A 22,500-nucleotide genomic window follows, 5' to 3' on the forward strand; every position below is an offset into this window, starting at 1 on the left:
GAGGGTCTATTCAACCTCCTGTGAGCGCTCAAAGTGATGAGCATCTATCTCTACAGATGTGAGGAAGATATCGGTATCTCATATGTTCTCTTCCTCATATCAACTTTGAAATCGGCCCCAAAAATCTCTCATCAGTCGAGCCCTTGTTTTGATATTTGGTTTCATCCACAAACCTGTTCATATGGAAGTCTTTCATGTTGTTTAGAGGAAGGGGTGGATATGCTGAACCCTTTGTTCTTTAGTGTGTGGAAGTGGGACAGGTGAGTCTGATTTCACACTGAAGACACAAACACACAAAGCTGAGGCTAAACAAAAGAGGGTGTGTATTACCTGTCGACGAACATGACGACCAGGTCCTTCTTCTCAGAGTGTTTGAGCAGCTCCCTCTTCAACCATCTCACCTTCTGACCTCCCCCCACCGTCCGAGCCACGTCACCCCCCTTCCACTCCTCGCCCAGACCCAGGACCTGCATCGTCGACATGAAGAGAGAAAAGAGCTCTAGAGACCCAAACTGTTTCTGTACCAGGAAGTAAACATGTTTATTTTAACATAGAGCTCTATGGGGACTGACTCACTGCAGGAGACAGACTCTAGTGGACACTGGAGGAACTGCAGCTGTAAAGTTAGACATTTTAACATAGAGCTCTATGGGGACTGACTCACTGCAGGAGACAGACTCTAGTGGACACTGGAGGAACTGCAGCTGTAACATTAAACATTTTAACATAGAGCTCTATGGGGACTGACTCACTGCAGGAGACAGACTCTAGTGGACACTGGAGGAACTGCAGTTTTTCACACTTCCATGTTAGCTTCATTTTTTTTTTTTACAGCGGAGGTTGTCCCTTGTGTACACCCTGATGTGTGTACATATGATGTGTGTGTGTTACCTTCACAGTGTAGTTGAACTCTCGGGCCGTCCTCATGAAGCGGTTGAAGCCATCCGTCTCCTCTGTTGCCGCGGTGATCACCAGCAGCTTATCTAAACACAAACACAGAAGATTGAATTTGTTTTGCCTTTATTGGAGAGACAGAACGGTGGAATCATTCAGAGATCGGGGAGAGAGAGAGAGAGAGAGAGAGAGAGAGTGGAGAATGACATGCTGGAAAGGAGCCACAGGTCGGATTGAACCCGGGTGGCTCTCAGCCTCCGTACATGGGGCGTACTCATTAACCACTAGGCTACAGGTACTTTAAAACAGCAGGTATGAAACGCTCCGTTTAATCCCAACACTCAGTGAAATCCTGCAGCTCCCACTCCCCCGACTTTCATCCTTCCTACTCCTCCTTCCCTCCAGGCTTTGAGGAATTTCTCTCCTACATTCCTCAGCAGAGCCTCAGAGAGAGGTTAGGAGGTTGAGGAGCAGGAGGGGGGGAGGGGTCAGGGGGAGGAGTCAGGGGGAGGAGTCAGGGGGAGGTGAAAGAGTTCAGTATTTGGTGACAGAAGCCTCCTTGTCCTGAGTCTCTGCAGGTTTCCTTCAGGAGTTTGAACAGCTGCTAACGTCATCTGATGGTTTAAAACTCTTACATTCAGGGGAGCAGATGGCCTAGCGGTTAGTTTGCAACCCATGTACAGAGCCTTCCAAGAGGGCAGTCCGGGTTCAAGTCCGACCTGTGACTTCACCTCCCCCCTCAACAGTTGGGATTTGAGCCTGGGCCGCCCACTTGGAGGACCAAAGCCTCCATACATGGGGCGTGCACCAGTGCTCTAGAATCCCTCTGGAGCCTGGACAGTCAAAGTGAATGTTGGATTGAACTCTGTCTCTTTCAGCTCGCTGCGTTGGCTTCTGGTCGTTTTCTGGCTCTCCTCAAAGCGGAGCGCGATCCAGCTGGACTCAAGACGAGGATTCTCCAAGACGTTTCACCTCTCCTCCTCCTGAAGGCTTGACTGATGCTTTCCTCATGTGGGGTTTTCTCTTTTGGTGCACCGAGTCACAGCCAATCACAGCCAATCACAGCCAATCACAGCCAATCACAGCCAATGAAAAAGAACATAGTTGTATGATTTAGGGCGCACTCACACTCGTCCCGATGGTTTCTTTACACAAGTTACATTTTAGAAACCGGAACAAGTGGTGCTGCTGGAGTGTTCACACACACACACATACACACACACAGAGACACACACACACACACACACACACACACACAGAGACACACACACACACACACACACACACACACACACACACACACACAGAGATACACACACACACACACACACACACATACACACACACACACACACACACACACACACACACACACACACACACACACACACAGAGACACACACACACAGACACACACACACAGAGACACACACACACACACACACACACACACAGCTGTACAAACACACACACACACACACACACACACACACAGCTGTACAAACACACACACACACAGCTGTACAAACACACACACACACACACACACACACACACACACACACACACACACACACACTATTTGAATAAATGTATAAAGTGTGTGATTCTATGTGCAGTGAGATATGAAAGCTGTGCTCTGATTGGCTCCCTGTTGAGGCTCCATGAGGACACAGTGTTAGCGCCCCTCTGTAATACACTCATGATCATTACAGACCTGAGGACGGATGTGGGCAGTGACTCACAGCTCTGGAAAGTTCCTTCACAGGACTCTCTCAGACTGAGGGGTACAAATCCAGACCACAAGGAACTCAACAACCTGCCTCCATCATGGAGCGGCTCCATCATGGAGCGGCTCCATCATGGAGCGGCTCTCTGGTTCTGGTTATCTCAGTGTCTCCACATTGAAACCATGAGCAGCAGATTAACTCACTCAGCAGGAAACGGATCCGTGGGGACGCATTGTGTCTGTTCTGGATTATGGCGACGTGGTCTCTACGAACGCCTTCACTTCCCCTGAACTCAGTCGGCCCGGCAGGTTCCTGACAGGTGACTCCACACTGAGAGACAGTGGGTGACTCCACACTGAGAGACAGTGGGGTCCTCCACACTGAGAGACAGTGGGGTCCTCCACACTGAGAGACAGTGGGGTCCTCCACACTGAGAGACAGTGGGTGACTCCACACTGAGAGACAGTGGGGTCCTCCACACTGAGAGACAGTGGGGTCCTCCACACTGAGAGACAGTGGGGTCCTCCACACTGAGAGACAGTGGGTGACTCCACACTGAGAGACAGTGGGTGACTCCACACTGAGAGACAGTGGGTGACTCCACACTGAGAGACAGTGGGGTCCTCCACACTGAGAGACAGTGGGGTCCTCCACACTGAGAGACAGTGGGGTCCTCCACACTGAGAGACAGTGGGGTCCTCCACACTGAGAGACAGTGGGTGACTCCACACTGAGAGACAGTGGGGTCCTCCACACTGAGAGACAGTGGGGTCCTCCACACTGAGAGACAGTGGGGTCCTCCACACTGAGAGACAGTGGGTGACTCCACACTGAGAGACAGTGGGTGACTCCACACTGAGAGACAGTGGGGTCCTCCAGGCTGAGAGACAGTGGGGTCCTCCACCCTGAGAGACAGTGGGGTCCTCCAGGCTGAGAGACAGTGGGGTCCTCCACACTGAGAGACAGTGGGTGACTCCACACTGAGAGACAGTGGGGTCCTCCACACTGAGAGACAGTGGGGTCCTCCACACTGAGAGACAGTGGGGTCCTCCAGGCTGAGAGACAGTGGGGTCCTCCACCCTGAGAGACAGTGGGGTCCTCCAGGCTGAGAGACAGTGGGGTCCTCCACCCTGAGAGACAGTGGGGTCCTCCAGGCTGAGAGACAGTGGGTGACTCCACACTGAGAGACAGTGGGGTCCTCCACACTGAGAGACAGTGGGGTCCTCCACACTGAGAGACAGTGGGTGACTCCACACTGAGAGACAGTGGGGTCCTCCACACTGAGAGACAGTGGGTGACTCCACACTGAGAGACAGTGGGTGACTCCACACTGAGAGACAGTGGGGTCCTCCACACTGAGAGACAGTGGGGTCCTCCACACTGAGAGACAGTGGGGTCCTCCACACTGAGAGACAGTGGGGTCCTCCACACTGAGAGACAGTGGGGTCCTCCACACTGAGAGACAGTGGGGTCCTCCAGGCTGTCTCCATCATGAACACTGACATGCTCTTCTTCTTCTTCTTGTCTTTCACTGCTGCAACACTTTGAAATGTGCCCACAGCTCATGTTATCTCCACTCAGCAGATGTTTTCTACACTCCTGAGAGCATCTGGATTCAGGAGGTCCTGCTGGTTCTTACCTGGTCACACCTCACACAGGAACTGAACACACCTGTCATGTCTTACTTTATGTTTAGAACACTTACATTAACTATTAACACACAAATCTCCCACTTTTAGATCCATAAGTTCACCTATGAATGCATGTTTACTCAGCAGAGACACAGAGAGGCGGATTAAAGAGCAGACTGCTGAAGGATTCAGAGAAAGATTAAAAAGATAACTCACAGGTGAAGCTAACTAGCCTGCGGGCTAAAAGTTAACAAGTTAAAGGAATCTGCTTTTTTTAAACAAGCCTAAACTAGTTCATACTTCTTCTCACACTCAGGTCAGCTGCTTAGTATGTGATTAATGTTGCTGTTGGAGCTTTTAATGAGCTATAATGTTAATAACGGTGTAATTAGCAACGGTTAGCTAAGAGACCCAGAGGCGGACCAGCGGGTCAGCGAGGTCCGCCCGGCCGGGCAGGGGACACTCCAGAGCGGCCTTACCTGCAGTGAGCCTCCGCTGTTCAGCCGACACGGAGCTCTGGAGGAAGTAGAGAGCCAGCAGGCAGAGAAGACGACAGGAAGACATGGCTGCTCCTCTTAAAAACACCTCCGTTACCTGTTCAGATCGTTAACCGTCACTACTTTATTGATCTCCGCTTCCCTTCGTCCTCACTCCATCTGCGCTCTCTCGCTCCGACGGCTTCAAGTCTCGCGATACTTCTCACCAAACGTTCTAGAATCATGTCAACAGAAAGACGGGAGAGGAGAGAAAGCCCCGCCTGCTTTTAGAGCGTTAGCCAATGAGAAGCACATCAAACTTGATTGACGGGGTTACTGACCAGTCAGCGCAGCAGAGTGGCTTTAGGGGAGCCAATCAGAGCAGGACAAATGGAAAATGCCGGGCTGTGATTTTTTTGGCCTCTTATTTCGTGGCCTCGGGCTACAGAAAGTTCGTGAAAAGTGGAGAAAGTGATTCTTTGCCACGTCTGATACATTCCTGAGAGAGAGAGAGGGAGAGAGAGACATACAGACAGCAGAGAGAGAGAGAGAGGGAGGGGCGGGGCCCAAATAAACATTTAAATATTCTTTATTTTAATAAATACTTTATTCTGCTGCTTCTGAGATCTCTAGAAAGTCTTTTTCGGTCTTTTTTGGGACTTTTGCTGAACGATAAATTAAAAATAAAACATAAAATCCAACACTTATATTACTGTTTTTTATTACTTACTCCTAAACTTGTTCCAGGCTTTTACTGAGTCCCCTGTCTTTATTGTGGACAGGCGTCATGATGAGATGAGCCTTTAAATATTCTCATAATATATCATATCACGTATTTTATTTTGCTCTTGCTTTAAGAGCAGCATGCAAACCAAACCTGCTCCATGGCCTGTACACATACGAGCTTTATTTTGTCCATATGAAATAAAAATAAATATAAACATGTCACTTATATTCATCACTAGTAATAAAAGTCGCATGAGCACATTTATATAACATCTATTATACATTATTATCTATTACATAACAAGTAGCCTATACACGGGAAGTTAATTAATACATAATTCACGTTTAATTTTTTAATTTTATTTATTTTATCTACAAAATGTTAAGTACATCAGGATTCAATGACAGGAACAAAAATATAAGATCGAGGTACAACTGCTACAAATAAATATAGAAAACGTAATTCACGTTTAATTCGAACTTTATTCAAACTGTTTACTACGTCAGCTGGCCTCGTCGCGTGTTGCCATGGCAACGTGTAAACAGCGCAGTGAGTAACGGAGCAGAATTACCCGGTGGTAACAGGGTGGGAACTGTTTGAAGACGTTTGTTTTTCCCGGTGTATTTAGAGATGAGTTAGCGGGCTGTGGAGGATGGACAGACCGAAGTACTTCACTCCCTCCGAGGTCTCCGCTCACAACACCGCGGCCGACCTGTGGGTGTCGTTTCTTGGCAGAGTGTGTGACCTGACCCCGCTGATGGAGCAACACAAAGGTGGGCATCACACACATCCTTTAGTGCAGATTTTATCACGACTTTCTTCATCCATTCAACAATTTAAATCCTCTCACATTGACAATTCAAAAATATCCCTTTCCCTCCTTTTTTTATTTACAACTTTTTATTTTTATTTTGATGTGTTACTCGTTTGTTTTCATTTTGGATGAATCCTGTTTTCTCCATTAATCATTGATTAAACTGTTCCATTCATGGTTTTATATCAATCAGGGAGAAAAATAAAAACCACACTTTGATTAAAGCTGCAGGCGCTGTAACTTATAGTAGAAGAAGTTGAATGTTTAACAGGAGTGTGGAGCGATGAGGTACGCGTAGACAACCGGCTGCGTCATGAACGTAAACGATCACAAACTTACCTTTGTACAACGTGGTTAGAACGCAGAAAGGTTTACAGACCCATGCAGAGCTGGCTAAACACTGAAGCTTCAGAGTCCACCACATGGCAACTATGTTTAGAATGTAGACTGCAGTACCCATTTTAAACACTAGGTGTCAGAGTTACACAATGGCTCCTTCAATGTGTTTCTCTGCAGGAGACAACCTCCTGTTACCCATCATGCAATGTGCCGGTAAGGACATCAGCTCCTGGTTCGACCCTGAAACCAAAGACGTAAGTGCTGACGTAACCTAAACCAGCTAACCAATCAGTGAGCAGCTTTCAGCTCAAGTCCTGGTTTACCCGCATGTCCTCTGTCCTCTGCCCTCAGATCCTGAGATACATAGATCCAGTGACTAACTGTGAGCGGTACTACACCCCCAGGGGGCGCTTTGTGCACACCCCCCCAGCCGGCCCTCGCTCAGACTGGGCCAGTGTCAAGGGCCCCCCCTGGTGGAAGGACGGGCGCTACGAGGTGGGACTGCTATCGACCAAAGCCAGGTGGATACGAGTCGTCAACACGCTGACATCACAGGAGCAGAGACTGCAGGTGAGCTGTCCAATCACAGCTCAATAAAACCAGAAACTGTAGCTCCGCCCACTGACCATGAGCTCAGATTCACATCCCTTCAGAAATGTAAACATTATTTAAATAAACTTTGATATGATTCAGGTAAACATTAAACAATGACGATACCTGTTTGACACCATGGCAACAGAAGTAGAAGTCATAGGAAGCAGATGTTGAGTTATTTCTTGTTTTAAATTAATGACCTGAAATATTTGAAGGATTCATTCCTCTCCTACACACCTGTCTGCTTTAAAGCTTCAGCACTTTTTCATATGATGGCTCTATAAAATAACAGAGATGTATCATTTGGTGACTTCCATTGAGAGTGAATCAGACATCAGCTCCGGAGTGATTCCTGCTCTGTTTCTCAGGTGTGTTCAGAGGAGACTCTGGATGAGATCCTCCGGCGTTACCTGCGCTACAACTCCCACGCTCGCAGCTACACCTGCAAACACAACGGAGGCGTCCTGGACATGAGCCTGACGCTCGGCGAGAACAACGTCCTCGACGAAGACCGGGAGCTCGAGCAGCTGAGACTGGACCGAGACCTCTTCACCCCCGCCATCCTGCTGCACTTCAACGACGACCTGACCGAGGGCTGAGCTCGGAGCTCATCGACCACGACCGACACACCAAGGATTAAAGAAAATCTTATAAAAACTCTACAGCTACGTGTGTGGGCGTTACAACCAGAATGCTCATGAGGAAATCAAATTACTGAAAGTCAGATTTAAAACCCACTTTGTTGAGTTTGACATTTAAGACGGACGTTATTCACATTGATGATGTTAAAGCAGTTAAAGTGTTATTGAACCCCACATCAACACGTCTTCATATTAAAGTTGACTTGTTGAACTGATCGATCTGTTGCTGATGGAGAGATGATTGTGTAACCTGATAACTCTAAAGCTGTTTTCACACATGTATTCCTGAAAGCAGCCTCTACCATCAGTGTGTGAATGTATATGAATGGATGAGTTAATACTGATGGACTCTTTACTCAGCAGCCTCTACCATCAGTGTGTGAATGTGTATGAATGGATGAGTTAATACTGATGGACTCTTTACTCAGCAGCCTCTACCATCAGTGTGTGAATGTGTGTGAATGGATGAGTTAATACTGATGGACTCTTTACACAGCAGCCTCTACCATCAGTGTGTGAATGTGTGTGAATGGATGAGTTAATACTGATGGACTCTTTACTCAGCAGCCTCTACCATCAGTGTGTGAATGTGTATGAATGGATGAGTTAATACTGATGGACTCTTTACACAGCAGCCTCTACCATCAGTGTGTGAATGTGTGTGAATGGATGAGTTAATACTGATGGACTCTTTACTCAGCAGCCTCTACCATCAGTGTGTGAATGTGTATGAATGGATGAGTTAATACTGATGGACTCTTTACACAGCAGCCTCTACCATCAGTGTGTGAATGTGTGTGAATGGATGAGTTAATACTGATGGACTCTTTACTCAGCAGCCTCTACCATCAGTGTGTGAATGTGTATGAATGGATGAGTTAATACTGATGGACTCTTTACTCAGCAGCCTCTACCATCAGTGTGTGAATGTGTATGAATGGATGAGTTAATACTGATGGACTCTTTACTCAGCAGCCTCTACCATCAGTGTGTGAATGGATGAGTTAATACTGATGGACTCTTTACTCAGCAGCCTCTACCATCAGTGTGTGAATGTGTATGAATGGATGAGTTAATACTGATGGACTCTTTACACAGCAGCCTCTACCATCAGCGTGTGAATGTGTATGAATGGATGAGTTAATACTGATGGACTCTTTACACAGCAGCCTCTACCATCAGTGTGTGAATGTGTATGAATGGATGAGTTAATACTGATGGACTCTTTACACAGCAGCCTCTACCATCAGTGTGTGAATGTATGGGTGTGACCTGAAGTGTAAAAGCACTTTGAGAAAAAAACGATACAAGCTCAAGTACATTTCCCATGATGTTTTTTTTGTTAAAGATTAAATCTGCCTGTTCTTGGACCTTCCCATAAACACGGATTAATTTGAGGAAGTTTCAACCGAAAACCGTTTTCTCTTCCAGAAATTCTGATTATTGTGTCAGAATTAAAGGGAAGTGGTGTGAGTGGATGTTGTGGTGATTCACTGTAAACCAGAGAGAGCAGAACATTTAGGAAATGTGATGAAATGTTGGATCCGGAATCATGTCAGAAATGATGAATTGACAGATTTTAAACCGTCACCGAGTGATGGGAGGAGGAAGAAACCAAAGTGTTTCTGGTTTCCACAGGAGTTTGACTCAGATCAACATTTCTGACCTCCTGAGTTGATTCTACTGAGACAATAACAAGGTCAGTCACTTGTTCTCCAAACTATTTCAACAAATGTTTGCTTTTGATTATGCATGGAAGAGTTGAGATTATATATCCAGAAGCTGTCTAATGTTTATTTTTGGCCACAACAATCTCAGGATGTCTTTTGTAGCAGCTCTGGACCTTTCAATCATGTCACAGGATCTTCCTCTGCAGTTTGAGTTGACTCATCTATTTTCTGAACACTTAAAGGACAAACACTGCTGCACGTTCTGACAAATGTCCTGTGATGTGATTGAAAGTTTCAGTTCAGCAACTTAGTGAACCTTCTGGCAAATATACCTCTTAGATTAATGACAAATATAATTTCACCGTTATGCTAACATGCTTAACATAACAAGTTTCTTTCCACACATGGATGGCAAATCCATGACAAATCGGTATTTTAAGGGTCAAAATAAACTTCCTACATCTGTAAATCCAGGAGTGTCCGTGTGATGGGAGTTTGTTTTCTGCTCCCCATGAAGTCGATCTGGAGTAGGGTTATATATATATTTTTCTTTATTTAAACTTTGATATGATTCTAGTAAACATCAAATGTTATCAATACTTGTTTGATACCACGGCAACAAAAATAGAAGTCAAAGACACCCGATATTGCGTAATGTCTTGTTTTCAATTATTAAAAAATCGCAGGCAAAATTCTGCACACTCGAAATTGTTCAAAAATGTTGGCAATGTTTTGGTCATGAAACTTTGCCGACATTTTTGGATGGATGGGGGAGCTATTTTTCATTAAAATAACAGATTGATAATCCCACAAGCAGGAGTCCATTTATGCACACATTGTGAATTATTTTAGGCTTATTTCCACTCTACGTTTGATACACTTATAGATACAGACGGGCGCCTCGTTTCCACATACATATGTATGGCGAAAAGTCAACCAGAAGTCCATTCCTATGGGAGTCTCCGTGATATCTGATGTGTCTGCAAAACTTCTCCTCTCCGTAGTATTTTATAGAATGTGCCTCAAGTACGTTCAAAAGTTGAACTTAGTGCAGTGGATTTCGGAGAGACTATGACAGTGCTAGCTTACCTTAAAGGCAGCTATCTAGCTAACAGGCTATTTCCTTCAAATCAGATGCCAATCTTGAGTATTAAGAGATTTAGTATGATTATTAAGTACTTCTTTGTCTAGTTTTAAGTCAGTTTGATATTTAATACAATCATCATCTTTATCATTTTGCTAAAATGGAAAAAAGCCTCTGCCCTTGGCTTTAGGTAGCTTTTATCAGATCTCTCTCCATCTGTAAAGAAATGCACTTCCTTGCATTGGACACTAAGATCTACAGAAACCAGTCAGATATGTAAGTGAAAACAAAGAATGAGCCTGCTATATGTGCTCTGTGTTCCTTTGGTCCATATGTCTGCATATTTTCTGGAAGCTCATGGATACACACAAAACGTTGCAATACCACCGGAAATCTTGGGGGCAGTGTGGAGCAGTACAGCCAACAGCTAAAGAAAGACCAGTGTGAAGCTGCGCCCTCTAGTGGATGCATTGTTGTATATCCATCCCATTGTAAAGGACCCGTAGGAGTATATAGTGATGGGTATATCGTTTCTATCATAAATACTGTCCTTTTGAGGACAATCCAGCTATTTTAAGTCATCTTAACATGATATCTTCTGCTGTCACTTTGGTGACTGTTTAGGACGAAAGTTTGGCATAATGCCTGACTATCATCGTGAGCAAGACACGAACGCCCTCTGGATCAAAGGTATCTGTCTCTCTCTCTCCGCCGGTCAATCTTTCTGTCCATCTGTCTGTCTGACAGGAATTAATATTTTACTGCAACTTAACAACTGTTTGCCTCCCTGTTTTTCAGATGGTCTTCCTGTCTCTCTCTCAGTTGTTTCCTTCATCAAACGCTGGTTGTTTCCTGCTCTGACGGCTACAGTCATCTTCATTCTCATCATTGTCCTGGGAGTCAGCAGTGAGCACACGCACACACGCGCACGTACACACACACACATTCAGGTTTTTGATACTTATGGGGACCTTTGCCTCCTGATTGTGATACTTGTGGAGACCATCAGTTCTCTGTACTCTTATTTTCAGACATTAAAGTCCTTAAAGTTATCTGTATTTCTTTAACTGCCAGCTGTCATTTGTCACCCTGAGGCATGATAGGAGTTGCAGTTTGTAAGTCTACTAAAAGTAGCGTATTACATTCTAAGGTTAATACTTGATCATTTGCAGTGTAAAAAAAAGTATTTATGATGTTACGCTTGAATGCACATTTTAATCACACAGATCCTTCAAATTTATTCAGAATCAGATTTACTACGTTAATTTATTTTGCCATATTAGAACTACAAAAAAAAGCTAAAACATGGTCCCCAGCTAGCTTAAATTAGCTATAATTTGCCCTTTCTGAATTCACAGCCTTCCCTTATTTCAGCATGCTTTAAATTAGTTGAATATACAACCTACACATGGTAGTAGCTTAGCCTATCTAGCATTTATACAGGCAGTATATAATGGATTTAAAATTAACACTAGAAGCTAACAAGCCGACCTTTAGAATGTCAATACCTAGTACAGTCTCTAATATCAATTTGTATTATTTTGTTTCAGTTTTAGGGCTGTGATCCTGATCTACACTGTCTTTTATAACATGTTTTGTTAAACACTGTAGTTATTGTAGTGCTGTTTATATGTATGTGTTTGTGATCAGACACAAAGACGTCCAATCGTCTGTCGTCCGTAGAGAAGAGTGTTTCAAACTTCAGTGATGTCATCAAATCACTGAACACCTCCCTGCAGCAAGCTCAAGGTAACAATCACAATAACACACAGACATACACAAGCACTCACATATATTTACTTTGATCACTTTTTGAAGCCTGTACACGAGCCTAGATAAATTTGCCTGAGTCTTACCCCCCTTCAATCACTGACCCTTAAATCTTCTTATCCCCAATATGAGACAGAGCTCGTGTCTTATCTTATGCCTCTGCTATGCTAATCCATTAGCTGGCTCATAAGTAAGTGTACAACAATGTTTTCCACATAACTAGATTACATTTGTAATGGTAGCAAACCCATTTTATTTAGAGTAAAGAAATCTTAAAATAATTTAAGCATATAGAAGGGTTGTTATAATAGAGAGTTTAAAAAGAGACCCAAAGGGATTTGTACCAGATTGTAAACATGTTTAATTCTGATGTAAAGTTAGACATTTTAACATGGAGCTCTATGAGGACTGACTCACTGCAGGAGACAGACTCTAGTGGACACTGGAGGAACTGCAGCTGTAAAGTTAGACATTTTAACATGGAGCTCTATGAGGACTGACTCACTGCAGGAGACAGACTCTAGTGGACACTGGAGGAACTGCAGCTGTAAAGTTAGACATTTTAACATGGAGCTCTATGAGGACTGACTCACTGCAGGAGACAGACTCTAGTGGACACTGGAGGAACTGCAGCTGTAAAGTTAGACATTTTAACATGGGGCTCTATGAGGACTGACTCACTGCAGGAGACAGACTCTAGTGGACACTGGAGGAACTGCAGCTGTAAAGTTAGACATTTTAACATGGAGCTCTATGAGGACTGACTCACTGCAGGAGACAGACTCTAGTGGACACTGGAGGAACTGCAGCTGTAAAGTTAGACATTTTAACATGGGGCTCTATGAGGACTGACTCACTGCAGGAGACAGACTCTAGTGGACACTGGAGGAACTGCAGCTGTAAAGTTAGACATTTTAACATAGAGCTCTATGAGGACTGACTCACTGCAGGAGACAGACTCTAGTGGACACTTGAGGAACTGCAGTTTTCAAAAAGATATTTACTTAAGCTGTTTGCTTCATTACTCAGTCCTGAAGGTTTACATTAAAAAATATTAATGTGTAACCACACCACTTACTTGAGTTGCTAACTTTCTTTTACTTTGTTTTCTTGTCATTTATTTTAGAAAGAGCGAAAGAAGTGGAAAGGATTCGGTTTGCTGTGGAGAACAACAAAGACCAGCTGAACTCAGGTCTGTAACTAATTAAGATAGATGACTCAGTGTGCTCTTTAAACTGTACTGCTAATGCTAATAACAATAAAGCCTCAGTCAACCCTGAGATATTACTATAACCACCGCGCCATGACACTAATGAGCCATGAAAATAATTCAAATTAAGTGTCAAAATGTTCTCCTTCAATTCTTGTTATCAAACACATTTTAAAGGATTGAATTGAAAGGATTGGAATTCAACTTTTTATCAAATGCACCTTTTGACATTTCAATTAACATCAAGCATCTAAAAGGAATTTAACGGTTTTTCTTTAATGTTAACTGTTAGGAGAGAGTTAAAAATCATACTAATTTTTTTGGCCTTTTCCTTTATATGACAGCGATCATTTAGAGAAGGAAAAAAACCTGTGTAGTCAGTCCCACTTTTCCCAGACAACGACGACCAATTCAGTGTGTTTGTGTGTGTCTTTGTTTAGTGTCCGAGGCGTTGAAGCAGCTGTCGGTGGTGGATTATCTCAGCAGGAGTGTCGCATCGCTCAAATGTTCCCTTGAACGCATCGTCAACAACGGTCAGTTCGCACAAACACACACGGTCGTACATTTACAGTACATATATGGGCAGAGAGATACTGACACCTGGGTACCTGCCTGTCTCTCAGGGTCTGGCATCGCTGCTTGTTGTCCTCCACATTGGGATCAGTTCGACTATAACTGTTATTACTTCAGCACTGTGTCTCTGTCCTGGAACGAGTCCAGACTGTGGTGTGAAAAAAAAGAAGCTCACCTGCTCATCCTGCACAGTGACAAGGCGTGGGTGAGTGGAAACCAAAAACCACTCTCACAGTTGAATTTGTTGTTGAGACATTTTTTTTTTCCAATATGAAAGAAAAATTCAGAGAGTTTTTCTGGAACAAACACAGATCAGTCTTTGAGTTTTGGATGATTTCTTTCTGTGTTTGGGGTGTGTGTGTGTGTGTGTGTGTGTGTCTGTTCAGGACTTTGTGACGCGTCATGCAGCCTCCCGCTGGTTCTGGGTCGGGCTGTCGGACTGGAGGACTGGTCGCTGGGAGTGGATTAACCGCACACCGTACACCATAGAGCACAGGTACAGTTCTGTGACGTAATAGGTCAACAGGGTGAAGGTCCAATAGTAACTGTCTGAAAGGGTCGCCTGCTGTAGAGGAGTCAGACATACTATGTCTGTAAAGCTAAAGATAAGAGATAAAGATAAACTTTATTGAGCCCCCATGGGGGACATTTATTTTGTCACAACAGCTCAAGAAACAGGAATATAATTATCAAAAATAACAAGAAGTTAAAAATCAAACATATGTACATCAGTTAAATAAAGGGAGAAAAAATACAATAATAGATTAATACTAGGAATTGGATTCTCTCCCGATGCTTGTATACTGGGACAAGGACAGAAGATCATTTTAAAGGAGTAATGGAGCTAAAGCTGTAAGCTAAGGGCCTGTGCACCCTGACTTGTTTTATCGAGGGAACAATTTTCAGTTTTGAAGTTGCTGCTAATGCCAGGACACGATTCCCTTCAATTGTTTGTTTTATTTGTAAAATGTGCTCGAATAATACCAAATATTAAGACTACAGAGCAGTTTAAACAGACCTAACAGTCACTACTGAGGGGAGCAGAAGTTTCTCAAGATAACTTTAGTAACCTATAACAGTAAGCGTTGTTTGTCGGCGCTGCCAACACATATAAATCACTTTAAGTGGACTCAGGACATTATTAATGTGTTGGTTTTGTGGGTTCCAGGCGCTGGATGCCGGGTCAGCCTGACAACTGGTTCGGTCATGGTTTAGGTCCCGGAGGTGAAGACTGTGCTCACATGCACAACGATGGACGCCTCAACGACCAGTACTGCTCCACCAAGATGCGCTTTGTCTGCCAGAAACACAGCACGAGGGGATAAAGCGCCAGAACCCCCGTCCCCATCGAGCACCACTGCTGTAAAGTTTAACAAACAGTTCTGAACTGTCGGAAGGGAAAGTTATCAAAGTAGAAACAAAACGTCACGAGAAGTGAAAGACAAGAATAATAAATTAAAAAAGAAATCTGATTTCACTGTAATCTGAATGAATGAAAAATAAATAAACGCTGAAAAACGCTTAAGTCTTTCATCCAGGAATTATATCCAAGAAAGAGAAAGTTCTTTCAACTCTGTCTTGTAGATACCTGAAATAATCCTACAGCTACATCCTACATCAGAATCAGGATCAGAATCAGAATCAGAATCTGGGTTTATTGCCAAGTACATTTACACATCAAGGAATTTGACTTTGTGTATTGGTGCTAAACAATTAACAAGGAAATAAAGCAGAACTAGAAACAACTTAAATAATACAGAATAAGAAGATATTACAATATAAAAAATAGAATTTTAAAATGTAAAATGTAAAATATAAAATATAAAAAACACAAAATGTACAAAAGGTGCAATGTAGGAGAAAAAAAATTGCATCATGCATGCATAATTATTTCTGTTCTGCAACATAAGTAAGTGTGGAGATTAATAAAGTTGTTCTGCAATCTATTGTGGCTCCCTGATTTAAAAAGGTTGAGAATTTGTTGTTTCAGAGGAAACACAAACAGACTCTAAAAATATAAAGTCTTTCAAGTAGAAATGTTCTACATCACCTGGGGACTTTTGGGGGGTCAAAAGTCCCCAGAACTGAATTCAGACCCTGATCCCTGCAGTGGAAACGCACTGTGTTCCTCCTAAGGTTCCTCGTCTCCAGGTGCAGATATTTTCATTCAGGTTTTTTTCCCTTAAACAGACGCTTTGACGTCCAACTGAAACTTAAGTGTTTTTATTCAACTTTCAAAGCTACAGGTTTTGATGCAACTGGAATTTTTTTCAGTGTTTCTTCTTCTGACTTTCTGTCATACGATCACATGATCACACTTCTAAAGAACTGAAGAAACACATCTCATTCTGTGAGGATGAGTTCACTTCAGCTGTGTTTCTAAACACATGAACGTGTGTGAGTTAGAACGCTATTTTACTGGAATAATCAAGTCTATACCAACAGAGTGACACCAGATTACCGTACACACACACACACACACACACACACACACACACACACACACACACACACACACACACACACACACACACACAGAGTTCAAAGTGTGTCTTGGTGGGCATTGACCCCGGCTCTTGTTTGGACATCAGACTGTTTGTCAGACTTCATCGTGGAGACGAAGAGGACGAACACAGCGACTGTTGAAGGAGAAGAAAGACATTACCATGACGACTGAGTATCACGACGAGGCTGAAGATGACAGTAACTCCTTCTGGAACAAAGGTACTCGCCTCTCCGTCTGTGAGATTCTACAGAACTGTGCGTTCATAAATGTAGCCCATATTGTTGATAAATCATTTCCTGTCTGTCTGTCTGTCTGTCTGTCTGTCTGTCTGTCTGTCTGTCAGAGCCTCGTCCCGTCTATTTCTCAGGAGTCTCCAGGTTCAGGCGCTGGTTGTTTCCAGCTGTGACCGCTACAGTCATCATGATTCTGATCATAGCGCTGGGAGCTACTAGTGAGCGCGCACACACACACACACACACGTTCATGTTTTTGAGACACTGCGGAGCCCATAGTTAGTTTCCACAGTTTTTCTGGAGGTTCTTCCTGCATATAAACCTTGAACGACTTCAAACTAACAACTTTGTTTTCTTTAACTTTAATCGGGCCAGATGTAAGTGGTATGATTTTACATTTCTAAGTTTAAGTCTAATTGTTAACAGTGTTTGCTAAAGTGCAATGCTAATGAGCTAAAGTTAGCATGCTAACATGTTAAGTGTTAGAACATAGTAAATCAACCTGAAGCCAATTTGCAATCCAGACACTTATTCAACATTACAGCACATCAGATTAAAAGCCTGATGTTTTCTGGAAATGTCCTTTCACACATGCACCTTACAGCGAGGCCCCGCCCACTCACTCAGATGAACGTTCCAGACCACTTCCTGCGTTCAAACATCCACTTACCCCTACTTCACAATTACCTTTTATGGGTAAAGTACGCTAAAAGTCAGTTTGTGTTCACATTAGAGTTGTCACAATACCTGAATTTTAAACTTGAAAACGATACGGGTAAAATTCAAACAATACTGATACCTGTTTTGATACCATGACAACAAAAGAAGAACTCCTTGACACCCAATATGAAGAGATGTTTCAGGACACAACATTGCCAACAAATTTGTGTTTGTTTGTTTAGAGAGTCTGTGTCTACCTGTCTGTCTGTCTGCAGACACAAGGACATCAAACAGGCTGTGGTCTGTGGAGAACAGAGTTTCTAATGTGACTGAATCCCTGAGCGTGGCGCAGCAGCTCACCAGAGGTAACACACCTGTCCATGTTCCCGCAGCCTGAATACTGACTCTTTAAGTGAATCCATCCAGAATTCTCCGCTCTCTGTCCATGCAGATGCAGCTAAAGAAGTTCTCCGCATGAGATTTGCCGTGGAGAGCAACAAGGACCAGCTGACCTCGGGTGAGTCCGACTGTTCCTCTGTGGCCTGCTCAATTAAAACATTAAATCAACAGTTAAGACCCTGAGCTGCAGTCTCTGGACATTTTACACAAACAACATCATGTCAGACTACAAACTTAACAAAATATATTACATTTTTTAAGTTTTATTTGCAAGCCAGATTTATGTTTCCCTGGTAACTTCTGAGGGTTTGACTGGTACCTAAAACAAGAAGCAGTGTTTCCAGCAGCTTTTGTGTTACAGGCGCCATCCATCGGTAAACAGAGGTACTGCAGGACTACACTTGGAGGCTAAATATAAATTGCTCAAAATATGTCAAACAGCAACGCCGCACAAAGACACTGAATGCTACTAGGGGGGTATTTCCTCTTACAGTACGCATCATGAATAAGGTGGTCTATTTTTGTCTCATTTGCAAAGGGTTAGAGGGTGTATATGCAGCACAATCCTTTTTTTTCATCAGGCCCTGTCAGTGTTTAAATAACCGAAGTATCTCTCTTTTCTTATGAATGTTCCTCTCTTCCCTCAGCAAAGTTTAACAAAATCTGAGCTACTTGCATGAATTGTAAACGAAGGCTACGGTTACTCAATTTAGGGTTAGGGTTACATTACCATGAACGTTTGTATTAGAACTACTTCTTTTTTACCCAGATCATGTGTGTGTGGTTTTTAGTGGAAGAGGCATTGAGGCAGCTGGCAGCTCTGGAATCCCTCAGTAAGACCGTTGCTGGTCTTAAATGTTCCCTCGAGCGCCTCATCAATAACGGTAAGTCCTGTATGCTCGTCATACTGTAAAACCTCAGAGCTTTGTCATGTAATTGTGAGTCTCTTTGCTTGCTGACCTGTCCGTCTCTCTGTCTCTTCGCCCGTCTTTCAGGTTCAACCGCAGTCGGATGCTGTCCTCTAAATTGGGAACTTTTTCAGACCAGCTGTTACTTGTTTAGTAAGACACCTTTGGCGTGGCACAATGCCAGAGACTGGTGCAACGGACACGAGTCTCACCTGGTTATACTCAACTCGGACGAAGAGTGGGTGAGACAGCCTGTCCCTCCGTCTGTCTTTAGAGAAGTCTTATAATGTAAAATGTCAACAGCAGAGGACCCAGAATGGATCCCTGTGGGGCACCTAAACTGCACATTTAAAGAGTAATTTGAAACAAATTTCAACGGAGGGTAAAACTTCATCTGTGCGTCTGTTCCTCTGCTTCAGGACTATGTGGCGCAACAAACCCGTGGGGCTTTCTACTGGGTCGGTCTGACGGATGAGAAAACTGGGAGGTGGGAGTGGGTCAACCAGACGCCGTACGTCATGAACCGAAGGTGGGTTGCTATATTCTCTCCTGTTATCTGTGCTAGCTTTTAGGGGTTTCCATCCTATTCTTGTGAACACATTATCTTGAGAGAACATCTTCCCATTTGACACGGATGTCCACATCAACTCAATAACTTATTGTTTAGATTTTGTTCGTCTAAGATCAAAAGTAAAGGTCTTTGTGATGTCACACCCGTCTCATTTTCAGCAAAGCTCTGAGGGAATTTGACTACATTTTGCTTGAGAATGTTCTATTTACGTCAGTTTGGTGAAAAAACATCCTCATCCTGTGATGAGTGCACAATGTCTGCTCTCATGCTGTGATGAAAAATATCTCCTGACATCCGCACAGAGATGTGCGCTTCTCACCAAAGATTATTGTTGCTAAATTACAAACGTTTTTTTACTTATGTTGTGGTTTTCAGGCGCTGGATGCCCGGTCAGCCTGACAGCTGGACCAATCATGGCCTCGGCCCTGGAGATGAAGACTGTGCGCACCTGCACAACGACGGGCGCCTCAACGACATCCACTGCTCCTCCAGGATGCGCTACATCTGCCAGAGGCACAGCATCAGGAGCTAAAGAGCAAAGACCCCACACCCACAGAACACAGGCTCCCCCACAAAACTGCTTAGTTCTACTGTTAAAATATGTCTTTTAAATAATTTGATCTGTACATGTCAGGCTGATACTCGCTGAGTCGGGACTTGGTAGGTTGGAGACTTGTTGTTTCGTCATACTGCATTGAATCCCCAAAAGAGTTGTACTTATTTTTATGCTAAATAAATAAAGAACATAACCCCTGTGAAGTCTCCCATTGGTTTGTCCACTGCCTTTATGCAGCGTCAAGTTTGTAATTTACGGTGTTTGTCCACCATCTTTTTGTTTTGGAGCAGTAAGTGACCATATAGTAGAGAGGGCGTGGCTGGAGAGGAACCAGAGGTTGGCAAAATGTAAGTTTTTAAAGCCCAACATTTTGCGTCCACAGCTTATTTTCTATTAACACGAGTATTTAAAAAAAATAAACATGTGAGTAAGCCACTGTTTTGGGGACTCACACTCCGCTTCATTGACATCAACACACAAAATATGCAGGAAAATTTACACACCATCCTGCGGCCACAAACAAGAAAGGATCAATGGGAAGCTTAAAAACAACCAACATACAATCCCAAGAACTGAATTTATTCAACTGTAGCAGAAATAAAAACACAGAAGGCGCTGAAGGTTAAAAACAGAATTTAAAATATAAAAAGCAGCTCGGACCCGACTTTAAGAAATACTGAGCTTCCTCCTTCATCCAATAGAAGTCTAGAAAATTATTTAAAAAAGCAACACACTTCTATCATTCATCAACATGTTTTCACTTTGTTACTAACAGAATATCAAAAGCTGTGTTTCTTTTTATCAGAAGACCAAGTTACATTTTTGCTTTTAAACCCGCTGGTTTACCTGTACTTTCATATTTCTCTTCACAAAAGTATTTATTTACACCACATGTATGTTATATAATTGCTGGTATATGTTTTAATTAATAAAACAATAATTTGAAGGTTGTAAGTTGATATTTTGCAACGAAAATGTAGCAAACGACTACAAATTAAACATTTTTACTTTGTGGGTATTTAATGTACTACAACTATAGAGAGGAAAAACTACAACTCCCAACCTCATTAAAGTGCATTAATATTTATCCTGATCTTTTCAAAACTGCGAGCAAAACTGTCATAAAAAATAATTTAAACATTCTAAAAATCAATTTCCCATTGGGCAACAGGGTTCATTTCTTTTCGTGTGTGTGTGTGCGTGTGCGTGTGTCAGACTGTCAGGTGAAAGGCTCGGCTCAGGATCAGTTCAGTTTTGGCTCCGCCCAGGTGACACGCCTCCAGGACACATACAAGCCTCTGATTGGCCAGCTGTGTGGCCATGGTGATGAGGTCAGCTGTTAGGGAGAGAAATATCCTTACAGGTAAAAATGTACAGGAAAACAGGTGAATGTGTTGTGTGTGTGTGTGTGTGTACTCACCTGGTGAAGGTGGAGGTGTGTGTGAGGAGAAGGCTCCGTGTGATAGGATGGAGCTCCAGGTGTTGGAGTGATGGTGGAGCGGAGGAGAGAGAGCGAAGGATGAGTGAGGAAGGAAGACGACGTCCACCATCACGTTATCGGACAGAGCTGCAGAAAGAGATTCATTAAAGTTTAGACCATAGACCGTAAACAGGAAGTGGGCGTGGCCACCATCTTTAAATCACCCTTTAGTCTCAGTGTGTAGTAATCCTCCAGAGCGAAGTCAAACCCGCCATCATCTGTCGCCTTTCCACCCATTGCCACGACGCCCGCCTGGTCCTCTTTGCGAGCGTGGTCATAACGCATCGGCAGTGTCTCCACGGCAACCAGAGGGAAGACGGGGAGGAGTGGAGCGGTGACGTACGATGAAGTGTCATCTTCTTCATCCTCACCTTCATCGCCTTCATCGGAATTTGTGTTCTCAAGAAACTCCATGGAGGCTTCAAACAGAATGACTGCACACGCACACGCAGACGCACGCACGCGCACGCACACACACACACACGCACACACACACACACGCACACACACACGCACACACGCACACACACACACGCACACGCACACACACACGCACACACACACGCACGTGCACGCACACACACACACACGCACACACACACACACGCACACGCACACACGCACACACGCGCACACAATAAAATCTTCATATATAAATAAATGAGAGAGAAACTCACACCTAGTTAACTCACCTGTCTTGTTGTTGGGTTCAGGTGTCATTGTGACCCGCGGGTGCCTGAGGAGAGAGAGACAGAACAGTTGAACTTTTATTAGAGTTAAAGAAACAGTCTGATGTAAATATATTTAATGTTCACCTCTTCTTTGGAGTGTCAGTCTGCAGCAGCTGCTTCCTCTTCCTTGTCTTCCTGCTGAAACACGGCCCGTTAACTCAGAGTCCACATGTGAACAACAGAACCGGGTTCTCTGAGGTCTCACCTGGGTCTGCGCTCCAGACGGCTGGGCGTCAGCTGGCCGACGGACGACGAGGGAGACGTTGGAGAAAAGGAAGAAGAGGAGGAGAGAGGAGGTCTGAC

At 43.7% G+C, this 22,500-nt stretch overlaps 4 protein-coding genes and 1 pseudogene across 4 annotated transcripts in view; 3 read left to right on the plus strand and 2 right to left on the minus strand.

The window, feature by feature from the left end:
- plod3 (procollagen-lysine, 2-oxoglutarate 5-dioxygenase 3) overlaps positions 1-4,951 on the minus strand; it is a 15,797-nt gene extending 10,846 nt beyond the window's left edge. The window contains exons 1-3 of the mRNA XM_020657230.3: positions 4,735-4,951; positions 892-983; positions 331-467 (exon numbers count right to left, since the gene is read on the minus strand). Of these exons, the coding sequence (XP_020512886.1) occupies positions 331-467; positions 892-983; positions 4,735-4,819 (314 nt within the window). The 5' untranslated portion in view covers positions 4,820-4,951. The remainder of the gene's footprint in view (positions 1-330; positions 468-891; positions 984-4,734) is intronic.
- Positions 4,952-5,940: 989 nt separating this feature from the next.
- cyb5d1 (cytochrome b5 domain containing 1) lies at positions 5,941-8,443 on the plus strand. The gene is made up of 4 exons (XM_020657228.3): positions 5,941-6,231; positions 6,789-6,865; positions 6,963-7,181; positions 7,574-8,443. Exons 1-4 carry the CDS (start codon positions 6,111-6,113, stop codon positions 7,802-7,804), a joined length of 648 nt encoding a protein of 215 aa, XP_020512884.2. The 5' UTR covers positions 5,941-6,110; the 3' UTR covers positions 7,805-8,443.
- Positions 8,444-9,452: 1,009 nt separating this feature from the next.
- asgr1a (asialoglycoprotein receptor 1a) lies at positions 9,453-15,673 on the plus strand. Its single transcript, XM_020657236.3, has 9 exons — positions 9,453-9,545; positions 11,225-11,290; positions 11,399-11,506; positions 12,251-12,349; positions 13,497-13,562; positions 14,021-14,113; positions 14,204-14,358; positions 14,540-14,649; positions 15,322-15,673. Exons 2-9 carry the CDS (start codon positions 11,242-11,244, stop codon positions 15,476-15,478), a joined length of 837 nt encoding a protein of 278 aa, XP_020512892.1. The 5' UTR covers positions 9,453-9,545; positions 11,225-11,241; the 3' UTR covers positions 15,479-15,673.
- A 1,001-nt stretch (positions 15,674-16,674) lies between these two features.
- LOC110001729 (asialoglycoprotein receptor 1-like) lies at positions 16,675-20,185 on the plus strand (annotated as a pseudogene).
- A 359-nt stretch (positions 20,186-20,544) lies between these two features.
- si:ch73-71d17.2 (RPA-related protein RADX) overlaps positions 20,545-22,500 on the minus strand; it is a 9,370-nt gene continuing 7,414 nt past the window's right edge. The window contains 6 exon segments of the mRNA XM_065950576.1: positions 20,545-21,322; positions 21,407-21,553; positions 21,631-21,900; positions 22,159-22,202; positions 22,282-22,335; positions 22,403-22,500. The exon segment at positions 22,403-22,500 is cut by the window's right edge and continues 129 nt beyond it. Coding sequence (XP_065806648.1) covers positions 21,198-21,322; positions 21,407-21,553; positions 21,631-21,900; positions 22,159-22,202; positions 22,282-22,335; positions 22,403-22,500 — 738 coding nt within the window. The 3' untranslated portion in view covers positions 20,545-21,197.

This window comes from Labrus bergylta, chromosome 22 (genome assembly GCF_963930695.1).
Source record: "Labrus bergylta chromosome 22, fLabBer1.1, whole genome shotgun sequence".
Classification (NCBI taxonomy): Eukaryota; Metazoa; Chordata; class Actinopteri; order Labriformes; family Labridae; genus Labrus; species Labrus bergylta.

What these genes read in the sequence shown, in the direction of transcription:
- cyb5d1 (XM_020657228.3), top strand. Translation starts at nt 6,111, where the DNA reads ATGGACAGACCGAAGTACTTCACTCCCTCCGAGGTCTCCGCTCACAAC. An exon ending in GCTGATGGAGCAACACAAAG is followed by an intron (nt 6,232 to 6,788) that starts GTGGGCATCACA and finishes GTTTCTCTGCAG; the next exon opens with GAGACAACCTCCTGTTACCC. An exon ending in TCGACCCTGAAACCAAAGAC is followed by an intron (nt 6,866 to 6,962) that starts GTAAGTGCTGAC and finishes CTCTGCCCTCAG; the next exon opens with ATCCTGAGATACATAGATCC.
- asgr1a (XM_020657236.3), top strand. Translation starts at nt 11,242, where the DNA reads ATGCCTGACTATCATCGTGAGCAAGACACGAACGCCCTCTGGATCAAA. An exon ending in TGCACAGTGACAAGGCGTGG is followed by an intron (nt 14,359 to 14,539) that starts GTGAGTGGAAAC and finishes GTGTCTGTTCAG; the next exon opens with GACTTTGTGACGCGTCATGC. An exon ending in CCGTACACCATAGAGCACAG is followed by an intron (nt 14,650 to 15,321) that starts GTACAGTTCTGT and finishes TGTGGGTTCCAG; the next exon opens with GCGCTGGATGCCGGGTCAGC.